This window comes from Carex rostrata, chromosome 35 (genome assembly GCF_964058835.1).
Source record: "Carex rostrata chromosome 35, lpCarRost1.2, whole genome shotgun sequence".
In the NCBI taxonomy this organism is placed as follows: domain Eukaryota; kingdom Viridiplantae; phylum Streptophyta; class Magnoliopsida; order Poales; family Cyperaceae; genus Carex; species Carex rostrata.
The window spans coordinates 2381000-2402596 of record NC_135952.1 but is presented as its reverse complement, the minus strand read 5'-3'; the positions used below and the strand labels follow the sequence as shown (position 1 = coordinate 2402596).

The following is a 21597-nucleotide window of genomic DNA, read 5'->3' as shown; positions in this document are numbered from 1 at the left end:
TCTATTGACTTTAGAACTTGTTTTACTTTGAATTCATCAAAAAGATCCAAATTCATCTGATAATTAAATAAAGACACCACTATAGCAAATTAGCATAAAACAAATAGACAAATAAAAATCGGAATTTTTTAAAATGAGTTGATCCGAGTTGAGCCAAGGTCTGCTCATTAGCAGACCTAAGCTAACAGAAAAAAAAAAAAAAAATTATCCATACTTGACTTATAGGATATATATGATACAGGTAGGGTAAACAGTTAAACATCTGCCTTTGACACCCCTTTGACAATTTTCCTTAATGCATCACTTTTTTTTGTTATTTATTGGCTTTAAAAACATATTACTTTGTCACTTCCCGACATGTGAAATTTTAGTATGATAAAAAAACTAAATATGTTATATTTTTACTTATATACGTACAAAGTAATATCACTTATTTTATTTGTTCATGACAATTAACATGCTTAATTAGGACTTAATTGGTAAGAAACATCAAATAACTTCTCATTTTATTTAATAACATTTTGCAAATAATTATCTATATATACCTCGAGTCTATTGAAAATTATAAAACAATCTAATTAATAAGCATATATTGAGATAAGTATTCTATATATCAAAGTATCACGCTAGAGAGAATGCAGCCATATACATCATTTAGGCATTTAATAATAATAATAATAATAATAATAATAATAATAATAATAATAATATTATTATTATTATTATTATTATTATTATTATTATTACTATTATTATTATTATTATTATTATTACTATTATTATTATTATTATTTCATTTTATATAATGGAAATTTGCATCGAACTCCTTAAGTTTTTCAACACAAGTGGCAAATTAATTTATTATCATTACAAAAAAACCTACTTAAAATTATCAAATGATTATAAAATATGTTACACTTTTCCCTCCATTGTACATGTTGCTTAATTTCAAGTAACAAAAACATAATCGTATTTTCACCGACTATTAGCAGTTCCAAATTAATAAATTATATTTTTGAAGACCAGGGCTGGTAGGGGTGTCAATGGCACCCTTTTACCCGTTTACCCGACCCGTATCGTATCCGAAAACACGGGTAAGGGTAAGATTTTTATTCCGTTAGCTAATCGGGTACGGGTAAGGGTAATGATTTTTTTTCGTTATCTTACCCGTTTTAGTATAAGATAATTTAAAAAAAATAAAATTACATATATAAATTTATATTTGTATGAAGATGATACATGATACAATAAATTTTTTGTATTTTATTAAATTTTCATAATACAAATTAGTTGTATTCATTATTATTTTTTCTTATTTTAAAAATTATTTTATCGAAAACACAAATTGAAATGTTAATAGCGCTTTTTTATCCATTTACCCGACCCGTACCGTATTCGAAAATACGGGTAAGGGTAAAGATTTTTTTTCGTTATCATAACGGGTACGGGTATGAAAATGTCTCCACCCGACCCGTATCGTACCCGTTGACACCCCTAAGGGCTGGTCCTGAAGATTTTGGGACCCAAGGTGGAAGAAAAATTTGAGTACTTATATCATATATATTTTTTTTATTAATATGTCAATAGATCATACAAAATAGTTGACATATATAAAACTAATACTCCTCAAAATAAAACATATACAATGGTTAACATATCGACACCATGCTTCTTGATAAACTAATTATTAATACTTGTATGTTGTACTTGCACAAAAAGCACGTATAAACCACATCTCATCTGAAATAATTCCTCCTTGCATTTTTAGAAGCAAAATCATCAATATATATCAAACATCAATAATTTTCAACGTAGTTTTCACCTTTATTGACTACGTGTGTCCAAAAATTAATATGCATACACAAGCTAATTTTAGAACAATATTATGACATGTTCCTTGCTGGAATCATGAACAAAAAGCCAAAAAAAAATTGTGGTCATTCCCTTTCAAGCTTTAGTGATATGTTGCAGGTCATAATAGAATTAGAAAAAAGTATCGGCTTAAAACAATAAACCAAAATCCACTATTCTTTGTCCTCTCATTCCCTCTCTGTATAATAAGCCATTCTAAGCAACTCGATATTTTTTAAATTTCAACATAAATCTGGTACAAAGTTAGTAACAGTGCAAGTGATAAATGCAACTGGTACAAAAAAATTGAGAAACAAAGCAACTCAGACAACATCAATATTACATTTCTAAATCCGCTGCAGGCTAATTTAAAATTACCTCTGTGAAGTAAAAATTCATCTGCCGCAGAGGCTAAGCAATTCGCCTCAACCAACCAGTGCAATAAAATTCATTTTCAATTTGCATCCGTGAATATGGGCAAAATAATTTCAGTATTAAAATTAATTGGTACAAAATTGTTGGTATGAAATTGCATATTCAATTTGTACCATTTTAATGTATTTGGTAAAGTTTGGAAAGAAACGAGAGAGGATTTTTGTTATGATTATTTCCAGTTACAAAAAAGTTTGGTGGGGTTCGTGGTGGAAGCGTATCCTCTGCGGAGGTTTTACCTGCGGTGCTGTGCGGTGGTTTTGATCTGGTCCGTTCGTTTCGGATCGGACGGATCAGATCAGATCTTGTCCGAATTTTAAAAAAACTCAAAATTTGGTGAACCCTTAATCCAGCCCGTCCGATCCGAAACGAACGGACCAGATCAAAACCACCGCACAGCACCGCAGGTAAAACCTCCGCAGAGGATAGCGTTTCGTTCGTGGTGGGGGTACTACGAGTACGAGTCAACCTTATTTACTTGCAAAGGTTATACTTCTTTTAAGTTGGGCCCGTGTATAGGCGGCAGATCAAAATTTTCTTTTTTGGGTCCTTTTGGATTTTGAGGCCCGGGCCATCGCCCTGACTACGCTGATCCAGGGCCGGGCCTGTTGAAGACTTTTATAAAAGTCACACGAAATATGCATTTTATAAATGCCAATGTGATGATCAGATGATAATTAATTGTGTGACTTTTGGTTTGATATCACAACACAAATTAAATTCCCTACCTTCAATTTCTAAAACAAAGAACAAAAAAAATCGTAAGTAGCATTTTATAATTTTCACAGTAATTATACTTTTATAAGATATTAGAGTAAATATAATATCAAAGATGTTGATAAAATTTAGGAGAGAGAAGTATTTAAACAAAAGAAAAAAAAAATAATGTACGTACCTGAAGTGAGGGAGGGAGACAGTTTGTGAGTATGAGATCGGTATTTTCAACATGTATTCGAAAAGGAAATCTTAAACAGAGAGAAAGTATGTGAGCGAGTGAGAGAGAGAGAGTCTGTGAGTTTTGATCTGAAATCTCAAACAGAGTGTTGATCCGAAACCTCAAACAGAGTGTGTTCCGTAAGCGAAACGATTAAGATTGTGTTCTGTCGGAGAGAAGTGAAAAAAACGAAATGATTAAGACCGTGTTCCGTTCCATCTGAGAGGAAGAAACAAGCGAAATGATTAAAATTATAACGTTTAAGCTAAAATTAAACAGAGCGATGATCAATTTTGGACTTAAAATCAGGACCGATCAATTCAAATCCGCACATAGATGTCTATATAAGGTGGGTCCCACTGTCAAAGTCAAATTTCTAATAAAATAAAATAAAATCTACAGTCCAGCCCTCCCGAGTTATTGTATATCAAAGTATTACGCTAAGAGAATGCAGACATATATATGTATTATTTAGGAATTATTATTATTATTATTATTATTATTATTATTATTATTATTAATAATAATAATAATAATAATAATTTCATTTTATTTGATAAAAATTTGCATCGAACTTTTTAAGTTTTTCAACAAAAGCGGCAAATTAATTTATTATCATTACAAAGAGATTTACTTAAAATTATTAAATAATTATAAAATATGTTACACTTTCCCCTCCATCGGACATGTTGCTTAATTTCGAGTAAGAAAAACATAGTTATATTTTGGCCGACCATTAGCAGTCCCAAATCAACCCCTTTTTGAAGGCTTTTATAGAAGTCACACAAAACATGCGTCTTATAGATGCCAATGTGATGATCCAATTAATGACAATTGTATGATTTTTGGTTGAAATTACAACATAAAATTCCCCACCTCCAAGCTTCTAAAAAAAGGAGAACAAAAAGATATTGTAAGTCGTATTGACCGTAATTATACTTTATAAGATATTGGAGTAAACATAATATCCGAGATGTTGATTAAGTGTTATACATTGTTACCATGTTTCTCTATCTCATAAACTTAAACCTAAACCCTAAACGCTAAACGACCTTAAATCTAAACCTTATAATTCTACCTTTGTTCGGATGCTGAGGAGAGAGGAAGGTAGCTTATGCCTTAGTTCGGCATGAAAGTAGGGTCAAATATCGTTGGCCAACACTAGAGCATCTTTTTTTAACTCTAATATAGTAATGTAAAATCCAGTAATTTAATATTAATTTTGTAATTATTTTTGGGCTTATTTATAAAATTAGAAAATTTAAAGGTGTAAATGTAAATATGCAAATTTTACAAAAATGGATGAAGTGGCATAGTGGCACAATTGTCACACAGCCCCAAAATGGCACATCCCCCTAATACCTGCATAGCCCCAGCACTGGGGTTGACGATGTTTTGCTAAAGTGACCGTGCATATATCCGACTTGCAATGTCAATCTCAAATCGTCGATGATCGGGTTGATTTGTTTAATATTATGCAACGCAAAACATTGAGACTTAATTGTTTCTCTGTGAAAGAGAGATGCTAGCTGGAGCCTTCATCTCTGATTTGGGACCAGATTCATGTGTGGGTATCAAATCGATATATTCATATATATTCTGATATATGCTAGGGTCGATAGTCAGTATGATATGAGTGTTGGCAATGGTTAGCGTGCTGTGCTGGTTTAGGCAATAGTTCAGTTTAACAACTGCGAGAATTTAGTGCATTTTAATTCTAAGGTTGATATGTTTGCAATTTATTTTGATGGGAGTGTTTAATTATAATGTAAATACTATAGTGAGTTTCGGAAGAAGAAAAAATATATATATACGGACTCTTTTGGAATTCATTTTATTATCTTAATGAAGGTTGATTGACATATATTGAATTTGGTCACTACTAAGCCTTTCAAAAAAAAGACATCTATTTAATTTGAGATGTGCAAAAAGAATGACTGCTAGGTACTGACAGAAAAAGAGTAGAGCTTGGAGGTAGAGGGATACGGAACTAGTCTCGGAGGATGGGACTGTATGGTTTTGTGTTGCTTCGGACGATTGACTCGTCCCGCCTTAGGAGTACAGTTCGAGTCTCGTTAGGATGAACTTCAAGATTAAGAGTAATTATAGAGGTATTCGGACTTTGACATGTTGATACCTTCTATTTTTCAAAAGTCTGGTCCCTATTGTATGGAGCTTTATGGCTTATATAGGTGATCTCCTAACTATCATTCCGCGTTGTCAGAACAGTTAGGAGAGTTGGCATAGAGAGCGGTGACGCTCGCATAGCCATCCGATGCACTTTCATCCATGTGGACGCAAGGTTGGTGACCATAAGCATGGGCCGAGATGGGTTTCTCGGATGCGGCCCGACTTATGTCCATCGTGACCGCCTGAGATGGTTTTTAGGCGGGATCTTGGGCCATAGCAGGATGTTCTGCAACATTAGAGGCATGGGTCTTATTCTTAGTTCCGGCCCGGTCCTTTAATAGAGGGTCCGAGACCGGTTTATTATTGACTAATTTTCATTTCGCATTTTTGTACAGTTGTTAAAACTCTTTTGTAACTTTATCAAAGAAATCTATTATGGGCTAGACTCACATTTTTTTCCTCAAAAAAACATATCCATGATAACTATGAGTCCGTATCCTCTCAGATATATTAAAGTTTTTTCTAGGCAGGGTCAGTATTATTGTGCTTTAAGATTCATGCAGAAAGAATTTAAACCATTCGAGCTTTCCACAGATAAATTCAAAATTTGAGGTGCCGAACAGCGGTCCGCATTGTGCTCCACAGGCCTGGGCTTAATTCGAAGCCCGCGGCAGCCCGTTGGGCTTATATTTTGAAACAACGATATTGAATTTTAGGGTTTTAACTTCCAGCCGCTGAGCCGTTCCTCTCTGAGTCTCTCTCGCTCTCTGTCCCTCTCCTCTCCTCTCCTCTCCTCTCCGTCTCTTTGCCCCTCTCTCTGGACTCACTCCGCCACCATAGATTTGATCCGCCTCCTCCACTCCATCTCTATCTCTGTCACTCTCTCCATCTCTTTCACGTCATTCTCCGGTTCTCCCTCTCTTTCCACCACCAGTCCTCCGCCAGGACCTCCACGGTGCCACTAGTCCTCCGCCACGACTCCACCAGTCACGCCCTCAAAACCGATCTCATCGTTCTTCTATCAGGTTAGTTTGCTCCTCTCTCTTCCACTTCGGTTTTGTTGTTGAGCCTCTAAAATTACATTTATATTTTAGTTTTTTTTTTTATGAGGGTTGGTCAATATAGGCAATGTATGAATTTTTGTTGCATGAGATTGATAATCGGATTGCATTTTTAAGTAAAACTCTAACTTCCCAGAAATATTACTTGTACATGCTGGTAATTTAATCAGTGTACCTCAATCAATACCAAAGCAAGCAATTCTTTGTAAGGAACCACTGCTGGTTCTGGTATTAGTTATTACAGAAATAATAATGAAATCAGTGAAATGATAAACTTAAAAATGCAGTACCCATTTTGGGGTTGGATATGCACAATCATTTATAAACTTAAACTGTTAATTAATTCTCCCTGCTTTTTCTGGCCAGTTTGGTGATTAACAGTATTGTTGAGGCACAATTCCAGAAATGGTAGGTGCCAATAGAATTGGTGGCTGTACCAGTAAGTGCAGTAATCATTGCTGCCATATCCTAGATGCTGAAGTCTTACATGAGTGCTTTATTGTTGTAATGATAATGATTAATTGATTAGTCAACCTTTTTTCTTGTTATCAGTTCAGCAAATATTGGAGTATTTCTATGCTTGAAGTGCAGTGATGTTCATGGAAGTCTTGGCCCAGAGATTTCAAAGGTGATAGTAAACAATATTATATAGCTTTCTCTTTCTAATCTATGTGCACATGTCATAATCATTTCTTATGCTTAATGGAAGTTATTTCATATTTTTCCTTTTCCATTTGTTTATAGAATGGAGTACTTGTTTTCATAACAGGTGGCATTTAAAATAGGTGATTTCAGCCAGCAAGTGGTCTTTCTTGATGCCTGATTGATGGTCTCTTAGCAACAGTGTATGTAAAAACATCTCGAAAACAATATTTTTTTTACTATTTTGATTGGGTCAGGTACAGGTCAAGCCTGATACTTGCTAACATAATATATAAATTAGAGCTTATCGGTGTGTTTTTAGAAGTTCTTTATTTTTGTCATTAGGTACATTGAACCTTTGGCTATTGCTTTAGAGAATAATAACTGGTCTTTGGTGCAGCTATTACTCTCTTCATCGTATATTGGTTATGACACATCCAGCTTAGAACAGGTACTTGTTTATTTATTTTTATAGAAAGCTAAATTGTATTGTTTGTTATAAACTTGTAACAAAGATGTTGGTTTTGTCTTGTATTAGGTCTGATTTTAATTTTCTGCTGTAGTGCTATAGTAGCTTACTAGTAATTGTCCAAATTTTATTTTTGCAAAAATTTCAAATCTGATTTTTGCAAAATTTTATCATCTAATTTTTCTGATTTTTGCAAAATTGGCAAATTTTATGTTTATATTGTATACTTAGGCTGATTTCGAAGGTATAATATCGTATAGTCTCATTTTGTAGTATTTTAAATAAATATGCTCATATTTCCATTTAACTATTAGTTGTCTTGAAATCAGCCAAAGTATACAATATTGTCTCAAAAAATAGATCGGAGCCCCAATACTCTATCGTCTCAAAAAATGGAAACTATGGTCAAAACATTGCCATACTCTATCGTCTCACAAAATAGGTCGCCATACTCTTAATTAAATTCCCAAAGCCAAAACCAATTGTCCCCTCCGAAACCAAGTATCTACACGAAGCTGCTTGGTTGGTTTGGTCACGCCTCCTGTAACAAATAGTATGTGGTTCTCTTTTATTCTGAATTCAGTAACTTGGTAATAATTTTATCGGTTTATATTTAGTTAACAATTAAATTATATCTATTTACAGTTCTGTTTTTGCTCAATTAGTTTCCATAAATATCATGCATGCTTCTTGATTGAGTTAGAAGAACTTGGATCCGTAATGGGGCTCCGATCAATTTTTTAATTGTTGCTTCTATTTTCTTATAGTTCAAATTTACTTTGGATCGTTATAAATTATCTTAAATAGTTCTTATTATCGATTAGTTGACTGTTTGGAGATTAGATCTGTAAGATTGGATCACATAAATCATAGTATCCTAACCATGTCTTAGAAAATCGGCCGATTCCGAATTGACTCGACCGAGTTGGAGTGAAATCTGCCGGAAGTTTTTAAAGTATTAGTAGTTTTGTTTCTTTTTGATGTAAAGATGCTTTATGATTCAATAGATGTACACAACTGATAGCCTCTATCAGTTTTTCAAAAAAAAAAGAAATCTGCCGGAAGCAAGCCGATTTTTCCCAATTTGACTCGGCTAGGCAATTTTTGTACAGAACCGGTAATAAAATCGAGGCTGAATTGTAAAAATTGGCCAAATTTTGTCATAGTTTTGACCGAATTATCACATATTTGACCGATTTTGGGGAAATTATGGTTAGAGGAATATGAATTTTAGTATAGATATCAAAGGAAGCACAGATTGGAAATACGAAAGAGAATAAAAGAAGGAGAAGATGGAACTTACAGTAGGACTCGTCAATTTAAACCTATGTTATTTAATCATTTAATGTAAATTGGGAAAAGTTGCTAATTAAATTAACCTTAGCGAATACATGATGGATTGCTCTAATGTAATAAATAAATTATGAGCAAATGGTTAGTTTTTTATATATTAAAAAAAATTAGTTCTTTTTTGTTGCAATTTTTTTTCGTTACTTGGATTCTTTAACGTATTTAATTTTATATGTATGTAACATTTGTATTTTTTTCTTAAAAATTAAGAGAATAAACACTAAAACTGTGTGATCTAGTTGTAATTCTATAAAATGCAATTTTAAAAAAAATATTGACATGCATTTTAAATTTATTTTTAATCAAATATATAATATTTTTATTTTTGTTTGTATTTTTAACTCTATGTGAGAATTCACTATAGGCTACCTATTTAGTTTTAAATATTTGCCTATATTACATTAACATATTATTTGAGTTTAATTATTGGAGGTAACATAATTTTTCAGGAAATTAGTTATTTAAAAAAAAAAGTCAATTATTTTTTACTACAAGCATTTTTTTTTGTTTCCAAAAAAGATGGTTTCTGGTCCGATTCGGTCGATTTCCCACTGATTCACTCGATTTCGATTCCATGACCAACTTCACGATTCTGATTCCGGTTTGATTCTGATTTTGAGAAAGATGATCCTAACATTCATTTTGTTGTGTTTCTTCCATTCATCACCAAAAATAAAGGAAAAAACTTGCACATCTCTGTTTTTCATCTTTGGCTGACTGAGGAAATCCCATTTTATTAACCTCCTTTTGTTAGGAAAGCAACTTCTTTTGCTTCAATTCATTGCAAAGAAGGTGACGTGAACAAAGAATAAAAAAAAAATTGCTTCTTATTTTGCTACTCTAATCCTTCCCTTGTGGTTGCTAACTGTAACAGGGGAGAATGGACTTGTGGGATAAAACCGTTGATTTTTTGGTGTCAGCCGTTGGTCAATCTACTGTTGAATATTGGCGTAATAGCAACAATGTCAATAATGATGTCTTAAAACTTCAAGAGGCACTGCCTCTGGCACGGCACCTAATTGAGAGAGCCGAATGCTGGCGACTACCTAAATACAACCCAATAGACAGGCATCTTTCTGTGCTGAAAGATTCTGTCTATGAAGCCGAAAGCATAGTTGATGAATTCCAGTACCAAAGATTGAAGCATGAAGTCGAGAGGAGCTTTCCAGTTACTCAAATTTTTCGGGATTGGATAGACAACTGGATGAACAATTTCCCAACCACAGTAAAAAGGGTCCTTGATAGGCTTAATAACGTCTATAATGAAATGGAAAGAATCTGTTCCAGTCATGGCATACCAGAAAATCCCAACCAATTTGGCCAAACTGCTAGACCGAGTACAAGCGCATTTCTTAATACATCTGATGTGTGTGGGCGTGATAAAGAGTTCAACGAAGTGATCTGTTTAATGGGAGTTCCCAGTTCTGGATCTGGTAAAGGGAAGAGAGGGAAAAGGGTGAACGTTTCTAATTTAGACATTGGGGAGAGTAGCAGCAGTTCTGGATCTGGTAAAAGGAAGAGAGGGAAAAGTGTGAACGTTTCTAATTTAGACATTGGGGAGAGTAGCAGCAGAATGGATCAGAAACAGAATGTATCTGTTTTATCTATTGTAGGCATGGGAGGCATTGGGAAGACTACCCTTGCACAAAAGGCTTGCAATGATAAAACTGTAAAGTCATACTTTGATCTAATTATGTGGGTTTGCGTCTCTGATAAGTTTGATTTGGTAAAGTTAACTAAAGAAATGATTGAGAGTAGTGCCACTAAAAATAAAAAAGAGTGCAATCTTACTAATTTAAATGAACTGCAAAAAGATTTACAAGAGAGATTAAATTCCAAGAAATTTTTGCTAGTTCTTGATGACGTTTGGAGCAAAGAGTGGCAAAGTCTATTGGCACCAATGGAAGGAGCAAATCCGGGAAGTGTAGTGCTGGTGACAGCGAGGGATCCTGAATGGGTGAAAATTTCAGGCACGAGTATTGGCTCCAGAGGTGTTATCCATTTGGAGGGTTTAGATGACTATATTTATTGGGATTTCTTTAAGAGATGTGCATTTGATTCAGTTGCCGAATCAAACAATATTAATCCAGAATTGGAGGTTATAGGTAAGGAAATTTGTAAAAGGCTAAAAGGATCTCCGCTTGCTGCCATTACAATCGGAGGTGCTTTGAAAAACAGCTCAGGTGTTGAACACTGGAGGAATATCAAAGACAGTAAAATGTGGGAATTACAAAAAGAGGAATGTGATATACTTCCTGTACTTCAATTGAGCTATCAATATTTACCCACTAATCTGAAAAAATGTTTCTCGTTTTGCTCACTCTATCCAAAGGATTTTAAATTCACCCGACCTGAGTTAACAAAGTTTTGGATCATGCAAGGTTTTATCAGACTTCAAGATAACGAGAAAGAATTGAGAAACCAGGCGAACCGTTACCTTGATGACCTTGCAAGGAGAGGATTTTTCCAAAGACTTGGCGACGGAGACAAATATGTGATTCATGATCTGATGCATGATGTGTGCCTATCTATAACAAAAGATGAGTGTTTTTGCCCAGAAAATGGGAAACAGGAAGTCTCTCTGGATATTCGGCATGTATCAGTATGTCAAATGAAATTAAAGCTGGAGGAGCAAAAGGAGTTGAGCAAATATAAGAAATTGCTTTCTCTAAAGGTAGGTCCTAACAGTTGTTGCGTTACTGCAATAGAAACTTGGTGCAGTGTGCTTACAAATATTCGATCATTATCTCTTGCAAAATGCAAAATTAGAAAGCTACCAGAAAACATTGGAAACCTAAAGCATCTTGAGATTCTGGATATTTCTGGCACATATGTTGAAAGATTGCCGGAGTCCTTTTGTAACCTTTACAGCCTCCAGTATCTAAACATGAGTGGTTGCTGGAAGATTATATTTTTTCCCAAGGGATTTAACAACTTGGCTAATTTACAACTTTTCTATTTGCCTCCTACTAAGGTCTCCTTGGTAGAATGTTTTGAAAATACTGTTAAAGCAATCAAGCCTGATTACCATGTTACTCATACTATTTCCTTAAAAAATATGGTATTCAAAGGGAGGTGTTTTTGGGGCAGTGAATGTGTTCATTTAATGGATCTTGAATATGTTTCCAGCAAAGAAGCTGCTGAAAAAGCACAACTGAACAATCGACCATTCATTAAGCAACTGGAATTGGAATGGTCAACTCATCGTGTCATTGCTCAAGATGGAGAACACGATAATGATGTACTTGATGGTTTTTGTCCCCATCATAATCTCAAAGAGTTGTCAATCAAAGGTTATAGAGGACGAAATTTATCACCATGCTGGTTGAAGGAAGGGATTTTACTGAATTTAACGAGAGTTGAGTTTAGTTTTTGTAAGGTCTCAACTATTTCTCACCTCCCTCGTTCCATCACTAAATTGTACCTGTACGAGTTATCTCAACCGGAAGGTTGTGGGGACCTTGAAAATTCATTTCCCAGTTGCTTGCAAAACCTCACTTCCCTGGAAACTTTGACTATACATGATTGCCAACATTTGGTATCTATTCCAGCTGAGGTTACAAGCAATCTGAAATCTCTATCACAGCTGGATTTGCGTAGATGTCACAAGTTACAGTCGCTAGGGGGGATCCAGTTTCTTGCATCTCTACCGGAGGTCGATATTCAGGATTGCCCAGAGCTTGATGAGACTGGAGGTCGAGATGTAATTGGAAAACATCCATCAGGTAATTCACAACCGCCATTCGGTGTTTCTTGAACAAATGTTTTCACTGGTGAATGAAGAATGAAGCATATGTTTATTTTTTTGAAATGATTTTATTTGCTCTGAATAATTGCAAAAGCAGACTCAGGAATTTTCCTTCAAATACAACTCAACTCAATATTTATCGCAGTCTATTTGTTGTTCATTTTATTTTCTTTTTTGGTGTTTACTAATTTCTCTTAGCTACAAATGACAGTACTTTTCGATCTTCTTAAGATCAAGTACAATTTTCATGTTCCAATAGAATATTATGGGAAAAAATAATTTTTTCGTACAAGAATGATGGAGTTGTATACCTTATGATACATTGCTTGTTCTAACATACTAATCCAATTTCTAAAATCAATATAATGCCATTTTGTTAATTTAGAAAAGCGTATTCTTATTTTAATAATTTCTTAATATTGCAGGGCAGTTGAAATATGGGATGGCCAGAAATCAGCTCCAGAATGATAATTTAACAGGTATTCAGTGCCATAGAGTATATGTATATCCATCTAATTCAAAATGTATGAGACATTATGATCTCCAGAGTATATGCGAATTTAATTCTCTAAAGGTAGGAAGGTTCGAAACTGGTGTATAACATCTAAATAATTGAGAAATGAAAATTTGAAGCTAACTACATTTATATCTTACATAATAATTATACAGAAAAAAAGTACTAGATAGATATATATCTTGTTATTTGTGTAACTCAGGCATCCATCTAGTAATTAGCAAGGACACATCTGTTAGAAAGTGATCAGATGTGATGTGCAATGTTATATCAGAATACATTTGATATACATGATGTGCTAATAATGAAACCTCTTTTTATTAATTCATTTCAGATTTGGTGTCATTCCCTCTTTCATAGTGCATACACTGCAGATTTATTGCCACTTGTTTCATCAAAATAAGCTTGTTAAAACAGTACAAGTGTTATGGTTCGTTTATTCTCAGATTGTATATGTTTCTATATATGCTTGTTTGTGTGTTTATGTAACTCTGTGTGTGCCCGTGATCGTTATCACACTTTCACTTGGGATTATATTTGTTTATTATGTACGCTTGGACGAATTCAATTTGTTTTGCTGGTACGGTGCTGCTGTTTTCATTTGATTCTGATCTGTTGGCAGTCAACAATAATTCTTAGTATTCCACTTGGCGATGGTCATAAATTGTAATCAGTAAGACATCATGGTCTGAATTCTTAGTATTTAAATATCATTGTTGTATTTCTCTAGTTTTTCATATTATTCACCATTCTGCATCTGATTATGTTGTATTAACAAATTCTTTTTATAAAAAAAAAATTGTATGAATAACCAAGTACTCTGCTTTTTTTCCCACCTTTCTTGGCATCCTAACAATTTCAAACTCATTTGTGAGCTTGTCACGACCCCGCTGTCGGGCTGAGAATCACAACAAGAGGTACTTTCACATCTATCCTTCGTTCCATCAATCTATGTTGCAACAAAAATAACAAATAAAAACAATACAAAATTAGCTACAATCCTTTGTTCCATCAATCTATGTTGCAACAAAAATAACGAACAAAAACAATACAGAGTTAGCTACAAAGCTTAGCAACTAATTATTTAATAACGTGTTTCTCTATAATTGACTTAATTAAACAACCATTCAAACAGAAGAATTAATTCACAATTTCAAATCAAATTATGTCTTAAGGCAAGGGAGCCGCGTGGCTCAAATATGCCACGCAAAAACGATCAAAATTGGTGGTTTAAGGCAAGGGAGCCGCGTGGCTCAAATATGCCACGTTGGTTTTATTTATGACAATATTGAATTTTTACACATTAAACTTTTATGTTTTGTAATATTATAAATAAGTCCAAATAAGTTTTAAAAAAATAGTTAAATGCACCGGATGTTACAATATTCTTCTCTCAAAAGAATTGTGTACTACATGTTCTGTTCTCTTGAGTGTTTGTGATACCATGTATTACCAGTAGGGGTGAAAAATAGTCCACAGATACGAATTTGAATACAAATATAAAATAAATAATGGTCAAATAATTAAGATATATGAACTTCTAAGATACAAATATTAATTAAAAAAATTAAATATAAATATTAATGATAACTATAAGTTGATAGAGAGATGGGAGAAAATCAATTCCAATAATATATATATATAGAGTAAAGCTAGGGTGTGATGTGCTCACCAAGAGAGTTTGGTGAGCACAACTCCAAATATACATCGGATCGACTTGAAATGCCAAATTCAAACCGTTGAAATCCATGTACTTCATGAGTGATGCATTTACATGCAAAATTTTTAAAGTTTCGAGTTTATTTGCTACAAGGTCAAGCGGTCAAAGAAATTATAAAATTTAAATATATAAAAGAACTAATAAATTAACTTATAAAAAAATTTATTTCTTTGGCCGCTTGACCTTGTAGCAAATAAACTGGAAACTTTAAAAATTTTGCATGTAAATGCATCACTCATGAAATACATGGATTTCAACGGTTTGGATTCGGCATTTCAAATCGATTCGATGTACATTTGAAGTTGTGCTCACCAAACTCTCTTGGTGAACACATCACACCCTAGCTTTGCTCTATATATATAATATAAAGGAATGGTAACAAAAGATGTTGTGGTCTAGTGATTTGAAGATTAGTTCATAGGTCTTGACATAGGAGTACATTGGTTCGAATCCCACCTATAGCAACATTAATTCTTCTTTTATTTGAGTCCAACAATACTTATTGGGTTCCGGATGATCAGGATATCCACTCTGTTTAGGACTTACCATCCAAATCCGGATCTTTTATGGGTATTTGATAATTTTGATAATTATCTGTATCTAGAAATTTTATTTGAATTCAGATCTAAGTCAAATACAGAGCAGATTCGGAACGGATAATCCAACTCCGTTTTCACCCCTAACTACCAGATGTTCTTCATTTTGTATATGCATACTTAAAGATTTATACTAAGTGTAATCTTAATTAAGTGTCGATAAACCAACCAAGATGAAGCAACTTTCTTATGGACCATAAAATAATTTATTTTTAATCAACCAAATTCAATGTGATTATTGAAAAGTAGCTGACGAGAATTTAGTGCATTTTATTTCTAAGGTTAATATGTTATGTTTCAGAAATATACATAGAGAGATAAACTATCATACTTTGGAAAGTAAAGAGGTGTTTTACTTACCGCTCATATTTTCATTTCCACAATTCAAATAGTTAATCCGAACTTCTCACCATGACCTTAATATTTATGTGCTTGGAGATCAAATTTTAATTGTTTTTTTTGGACATTTTTTACTTTTTTTTTATATTTTTTTAAAAATAAGTGTTTTTCTGAATTTTTTTTATTTATTTTTTATTAATGAAAGGCTATGATTTTCAAAAAAAAATTAAAAATAGTAAAGAATTTTCAAAAAATATAAAATTTGATCTCCAAGAACATATCAATATGAAGATATGTTGAAAAGTTTTAATCAACTGTTTGAACTTTCGAAATAGAGTTATGACTTATGAGCAAGTAAAATATTCTCTTTACTTACCAAAGCATGGTAGCATCTATACATATATATATATATATATATGGGCTCCTTTCGCAATTCATTTTATTTCAAGCAACACAATTTTGCCATATATTAATAAAATAATAATACTGGTGAAATCTTTTTGTGAGATTTCCACCTCCAAATTTACTATCTAGAAAAGGTGCTAAAAAGCTCCAATTGAACTGGCAATACAAAAACGAGAAATAGTTACCGGGGCAAAAAAAAAAATGAGGAATTTGAGAACTCAGGAAACAAAAACAATATAACACGTAATGACACAAGTTCAAAAAAGTTGTTTCAAATCCCGAGTTGGGAGAGCAGCTTATGCCACCTCGGAGTCTGTTCATCAAAGATGTAAGCGAGTTTAGACAGCAGGACACCAAGCCACCAATCTACAATTACCAGTGACAAAATTGATGTTTAGCAATGATCTGACATAAAATGGCACCCATTTATTCATTTACCTGACCCGTATCATATTTAATAAGATGGATATGGGTAAGTTTTTTTTTTGTTAGTTTATCGGGTATGGATAAGGATAATAAAAGTTTTTTTTTAAACCTAATGGATAAGGGTGTCAAAATGCTTCCACCCAACCCGTTTCGTTAACTTAATGGGTAAGGGTTGAAATCATTGTTTTACAATGAAAAATAGTAGCTGCTATTTTGGTCATGTTCAAAAGCAGTATGTGCTGGCTGTCTCAATACTTACTAGCTGAATTGCTTGTTTGAAGGATAACCAACTAACCTTTTTTATATGAAGGATAACCAACTAACCATTCACATTCTTTATAAAAATTACCTAAGAGATATTGACACTTTGCAATGATACACATGAAATTGCCCATAAAATAAGAAACTGGACTTTCTAATAGATTGTACCTGTTCGTATTGCCTTCGAATTTTGCATAGAGTTCCTTGAGCTCATTTTTCTATGAATCTGAGCCTCTGTAGTTAGCCTCAAACTCTTCAATATCCTCCTCTGTAACCTAAAATAGAAAAAAAAGAATCATTCATTTGTGGTTGCAACTCAAATTACTACTCGGAAACAAGGGACCACTAATACATTTTTCCTGAAAGACATATTATCCAATTATTACTTGACATATTCTAAAAATGCCAGAAAAGAAATCACTTACGACTCCATCTCCCAGTTTAATGTACTAAAATTAAACCCTGACTATGCCTATATAATTATAAAAGAACTCAATAGCGTGGTTTGAGCATTTTCCTAAGAAAAAAATAGTTGGAGGCAATGTAGAGAACAGTTTTTCTATTTGGTAGGGCTACACCTGAAAATTTGAGGTTTTACAGAGTGCACTTCAAATTGACTCTTTATCACATTGAAATTGACTCCTAATTAAATATTTTAGATATGGGAATTGAAGAAGAGCCTAATGAAACCTTCAACAAAATAGAAGAGGCAACTACAATTTTATGATCTACTTAGATGAAACAAACATTTTTGTACATCCTTTTAAAATAATCTCGGAGATCATTTGCAGCTTCTCCATCAAGTGCCTATAAACCAAAGATTAAAATAGTTTTCTGAATTACAGGAAAGTCCCTTTTTAATAAAATAATTAAAAACTAAGATTTGCGCCTTGTGGAACCATTTCACAGCAGTAGCATCAATAGTTCAATACCTTACCGACTAACTAGAGTACAACTCATGAAACTATCAGTCAACAAATTACTGCTATATTATGGCACTCCAATGTGACAGCTATTTCTATATAGGGGAATAGAACAGCGGAAAAACCAATAATGCACCCGGTGCCAGTTTTCAGGCCACTCCACTTAAAATTACTGCTACAACTAAGTAATACAGAATAAACAATGACCTGGTCTGCTATACCAACTGCTTACGGGTGTCAATGGTACCCTTTTATCAGTTTACCCAGCCCGATCGTATTTGATAAGACAGGGACATGTAAGTTTTTCTTTTGTTAGCTTATCGGGTAAGGGTAATGGTAAAAAAAAATAAAAAATGTTAACATAAAAGGTAAGGGTACAGGTAAAGACTACTCCGTACCCGTTACCCTATACGTAATTATTAAGATAAAATTTATAAAATTATATATGGAGATCATGCATGATATGATATAGTTTTATTCATGACCATATATATATCCATTAAATGGCACCCTTATATCCACTTATCCGACCCGTACCATATTCGATAAGATGGGTATGGGTAAGTTTTTTTTTTTCGTTAAGCTTATTGGGTACGGGTAAAGCTTTTTTTGTTAGCTTAACGGGTAAGGATATGAAAATGCTTTAACCCAACCAGTTTCATACACGTTAACAAATTGACACCCCTACAACTGCTCCTCAGCTTCCTTAAAACATCTTTGGGAAGAAAAAGGAAATTCCAGATTTTAAAAGGCCAAATATGCAAGAATTTTTGTAAAAGAATCACTTACATCATCATCGGTAGTGCCAGTTTGGTCATAATTGGATCTTTGCTCTTCATCTCCAAATATTGAAATAACCTTTTGCAACAGCTGAAATTTCGACTTTGCATTCTGAAAGAAAAGATGACTTTATTTACGCCATTTGAAGAGTTTTTCATAGCATAAGGTAAGATAAATTAGAGCTAAATTGCTCAGAAAAATCAGTATCGCACAGTGCCAAGTTTACATGCCAATACTTGAACATATGAACAAATGTATGTCATACTTCTACATGAATTTTTAGTTGCAAATAACACCCCCCTCTTTAACTTTTTCCATATTTATTTCCATAACCGATGACATCTCCTGATAACCAGTTCATATAAACTTGGAAACCAATAGCCAAATCCGCTTAGATTATCTTTGTTCAATTCACATGTCTCAAAAAAGTAAACAAAGAACTCATTTAAGTTAAGATCATTCATCAATAACATTATATCATACCCACCTCTTCCATCAAACTAATATAACAGTGCGGCGTTAATTGTAACACACAGACATCTCAAACAAAGTATGTGCAGGTATCAAATATGACAATTACAAGCATTATTTACAGATTCAACAATTTACTGGGTGGTAAATGCAAAACTAAGTTTTTGTAATGATAGAATTTAAAGTACCTCATCTCCTGGGTTTTTATCAGGGTGAAGTCGCAAGGCTAAGTTTTTGTATGCCTTCTTTATCTCTTACTGTGTTGCTGTTCTCTCTACCCCTAAAATCTGTTCACAAAAATAGCAATTAATTAGTAATTCACCTAGAGTTGTGATGTTATGTAAATTCAAAAGAACTTAGCTAAAACATTTACAAAAATGCCCCTAAACTTTTTTTAATAGCACTACAGTCTCTTGTATCACAAAAGCTGTGATCTTGAGAGAAAAATGGATTCATAACTTCAACAGGTTTTCAAATGAACTTCACTGATTCCATTGACCAGTAAAGTCATTTTATCGTTCCATTAACCAGTAAAGTCCTTAAGAAGATGAGATGCTATTTTCTTCTTTATTTCCTGCACAGACTCAGTGTCAGTACATACCAGTAAGAACTGGACCTTACTTGCCTGTTACTGAACCAGGTTTTTCCTACTTTAATCGGCTTTTAATTAACAAAAACTCAGTGGTGAACTAACAGAGACCAGATATATAGTATATACTCGTTCGTTACCATACAAATCAGATCTAAACAGATTTAACCAGAGTACATTAACATAGGAACTTACAGAGACCAGCTCTTTCCGCTCTCGGCGGATCCACCACCACCGGCGGAGCTTGTCTCCGCCTCGTCGCGATCCCTAGTTTTCTTCTCTCTCCCCATTTTTCGTCCAATACTATCTGAGTATCGCAAGAAGGACCAATTCGAAAATTTTGAGAGGGTTTTGGATCATAGAAAATTTACGACCGTAATCAAATCTCCTCTCCGTTTTTCTCGAACTGGAGACCCAAAGCGTTGTATATTGGAATGGGAATCAGTAGATTGTACTGGAGTGGACATATATCCTTGTCACGTCACCGCGGGAACATTCCCGCTGTACATTTTTCAGGAATTCACATCCTCCCGGTATTGTAATAGGGAATCTTTTACGATTAATGCATCTAGATCCGATTTTTTTTATTATAGGAAAATAATTAATCAATATCGAAATAAAAGTAGGATTTTATAAACTATTACATTCAGGATTAACTGTAAATCTCCGCACTTACATTTAGGTACGTTTGGATCGTGCAAGGAATAACTCAAGAATAGTGATTTTTGGATTAGTGATTGAGAATAGTGCTAACCCAAGGGATTCAAGAATAGCACTAACTTTGGCTATTCCGAATTAGTAGAAATGTTGTTTGGATTGTATGTTAGGAATAGCAAATGGAGGGAAGAAATATAATAATGATTTATTTGTTTTTATTTTATCAACTAACTTTTATATTTATAATGACTTGTTAAATATATATAAAGCATCATATTTTTCAATAATACTTCAATCTAATATTTAAATTAATATTATATTGTATTAATATTTAAACTAATATTATTTTATTTTTAAATTAATATTTAATTTAATATTAAATTTAATACTAATCTAATATTTAAACTAATATTATTTTATTTTTAATTTAATATTTAATTTAATATTTAGTTTAATACCAATCTAATATTTAAAGTAATATTATATTACATTTAATATTCAAAAAATATTATATTATATTTATTTAATATTCAAAAAAATATTATATTATATTTATTTAATATTCAAAAAAATATTATATTATATTTAAATTAATATTTTATTTAATATTAATCTAATTTGATATTATAGTTATTTAATTATTAATCTAATATTTAAATTAATATTAAATTACATTTAATATTTAAACTAATATTATATTACATTTAACATTTAAACTAATACTGTATTACATTTAATATTTACACTAATATTATATTTATTTAATACTAATATAATATTTAAATTAATATTTTATTTAATATTAATCTAATTTGATATTATAGTTATTTAATTATTAATCTAATATTTAAATTAATATTATATTACATTTAATATTTAAACTAATATTATATTACATTTAACATTTAAACTAATACTGTATTACATTTAATATTTAAACTAATATTATATTATATTTAATCTAATATTTTATTTAATACTAATCTAATATGGTATTATATTTATTTAATATTAATATAATATTTAAACTAATATTATATTATATTTATTATTTAAATGACTATGATATTTAATCTAATATTTTATTTAATATTATATTTATTTAATACTAATCTATATTTTAAATTGATATTATATTATATTTAATATTTACACAAATATTTTATTTAATACTGATCTAATATTATATTATATTATATTTAGTACTAATTTAATATTTAAACATACTTTAATTGAGAGGAATCAAATATTTTATTAATATCACTAACCCCACTAGAGCTATTCTTGCTAACCCACCAT

At 32.4% G+C, this 21597-nt stretch overlaps 2 protein-coding genes across 7 annotated transcripts; one reads left to right on the top strand and one right to left on the bottom strand.

Annotated features, from left to right (window-relative positions):
• Nucleotides 1-6091: 6091 nt before the first annotated feature.
• Nucleotides 6092-13855, top strand: LOC144549473 (disease resistance protein RGA2-like). 4 transcript variants are annotated; one of them, XM_078298221.1, is made up of 7 exons: nucleotides 6092-6372; nucleotides 6961-7036; nucleotides 7178-7253; nucleotides 7451-7501; nucleotides 9744-12594; nucleotides 13043-13096; nucleotides 13466-13855. In XM_078298221.1, the coding sequence occupies exons 5-7, from the start codon at nucleotides 9750-9752 to the stop codon at nucleotides 13489-13491; spliced, it is 2925 nt and encodes a 974-aa protein (XP_078154347.1). In that variant the 5' UTR covers nucleotides 6092-6372; nucleotides 6961-7036; nucleotides 7178-7253; nucleotides 7451-7501; nucleotides 9744-9749; the 3' UTR covers nucleotides 13492-13855. The 4 variants fall into 4 exon arrangements, with proteins under 4 accessions (XP_078154347.1, XP_078154345.1, XP_078154346.1 ...); XM_078298219.1 differs by having other exon boundaries at nucleotides 7396-7501; XM_078298220.1 differs by having other exon boundaries at nucleotides 7153-7253.
• Nucleotides 13856-16294: 2439 nt separating this feature from the next.
• On the bottom strand, nucleotides 16295-19978 carry LOC144549477 (uncharacterized). Of its 3 annotated transcripts, none has more exons than XR_013509690.1 (6): nucleotides 19837-19973; nucleotides 19241-19339; nucleotides 18591-18692; nucleotides 17569-17685; nucleotides 17047-17153; nucleotides 16295-16557 (listed from the first exon to the last, which is right to left on the bottom strand). XR_013509690.1 is itself a non-coding variant. In XM_078298226.1 (6 exons), exons 2-6 carry the CDS (start codon nucleotides 19243-19245, stop codon nucleotides 16463-16465), a joined length of 369 nt encoding a protein of 122 aa, XP_078154352.1. In that variant the 5' UTR covers nucleotides 19246-19339; nucleotides 19837-19976; the 3' UTR covers nucleotides 16295-16462. The 3 variants fall into 3 exon arrangements, 2 of the variants coding, with proteins under 2 accessions (XP_078154352.1, XP_078154353.1); XM_078298226.1 differs by having other exon boundaries at nucleotides 17626-17685; nucleotides 19837-19976; XM_078298227.1 differs by lacking the exon at nucleotides 17569-17685 and having other exon boundaries at nucleotides 19837-19978.
• Between the last annotated feature and the right edge of the window lie 1619 nt (nucleotides 19979-21597).

Bases quoted from the DNA above. Each gene is read 5' to 3' on its own strand.
- LOC144549473 (XM_078298221.1), top strand. From the start codon at position 9,750: ATGGACTTGTGGGATAAAACCGTTGATTTTTTGGTGTCAGCCGTTGGT. The intron at 12,595-13,042 runs GTAATTCACAAC...TTAATATTGCAG, and splicing joins AATTGGAAAACATCCATCAG to GGCAGTTGAAATATGGGATG. The intron at 13,097-13,465 runs GTATTCAGTGCC...AATTCATTTCAG, and splicing joins CCAGAATGATAATTTAACAG to ATTTGGTGTCATTCCCTCTT.
- LOC144549477 (XM_078298226.1), bottom strand. The intron at 17,686-18,590 runs GTAAGTGATTCT...TTTGGTTTATAG, and splicing joins CTGGCACTACCGATGATGAT to GCACTTGATGGAGAAGCTGC. The intron at 16,558-17,046 runs GTACAATCTATT...TGGTAATTGTAG, and splicing joins TTCGAAGGCAATACGAACAG to ATTGGTGGCTTGGTGTCCTG.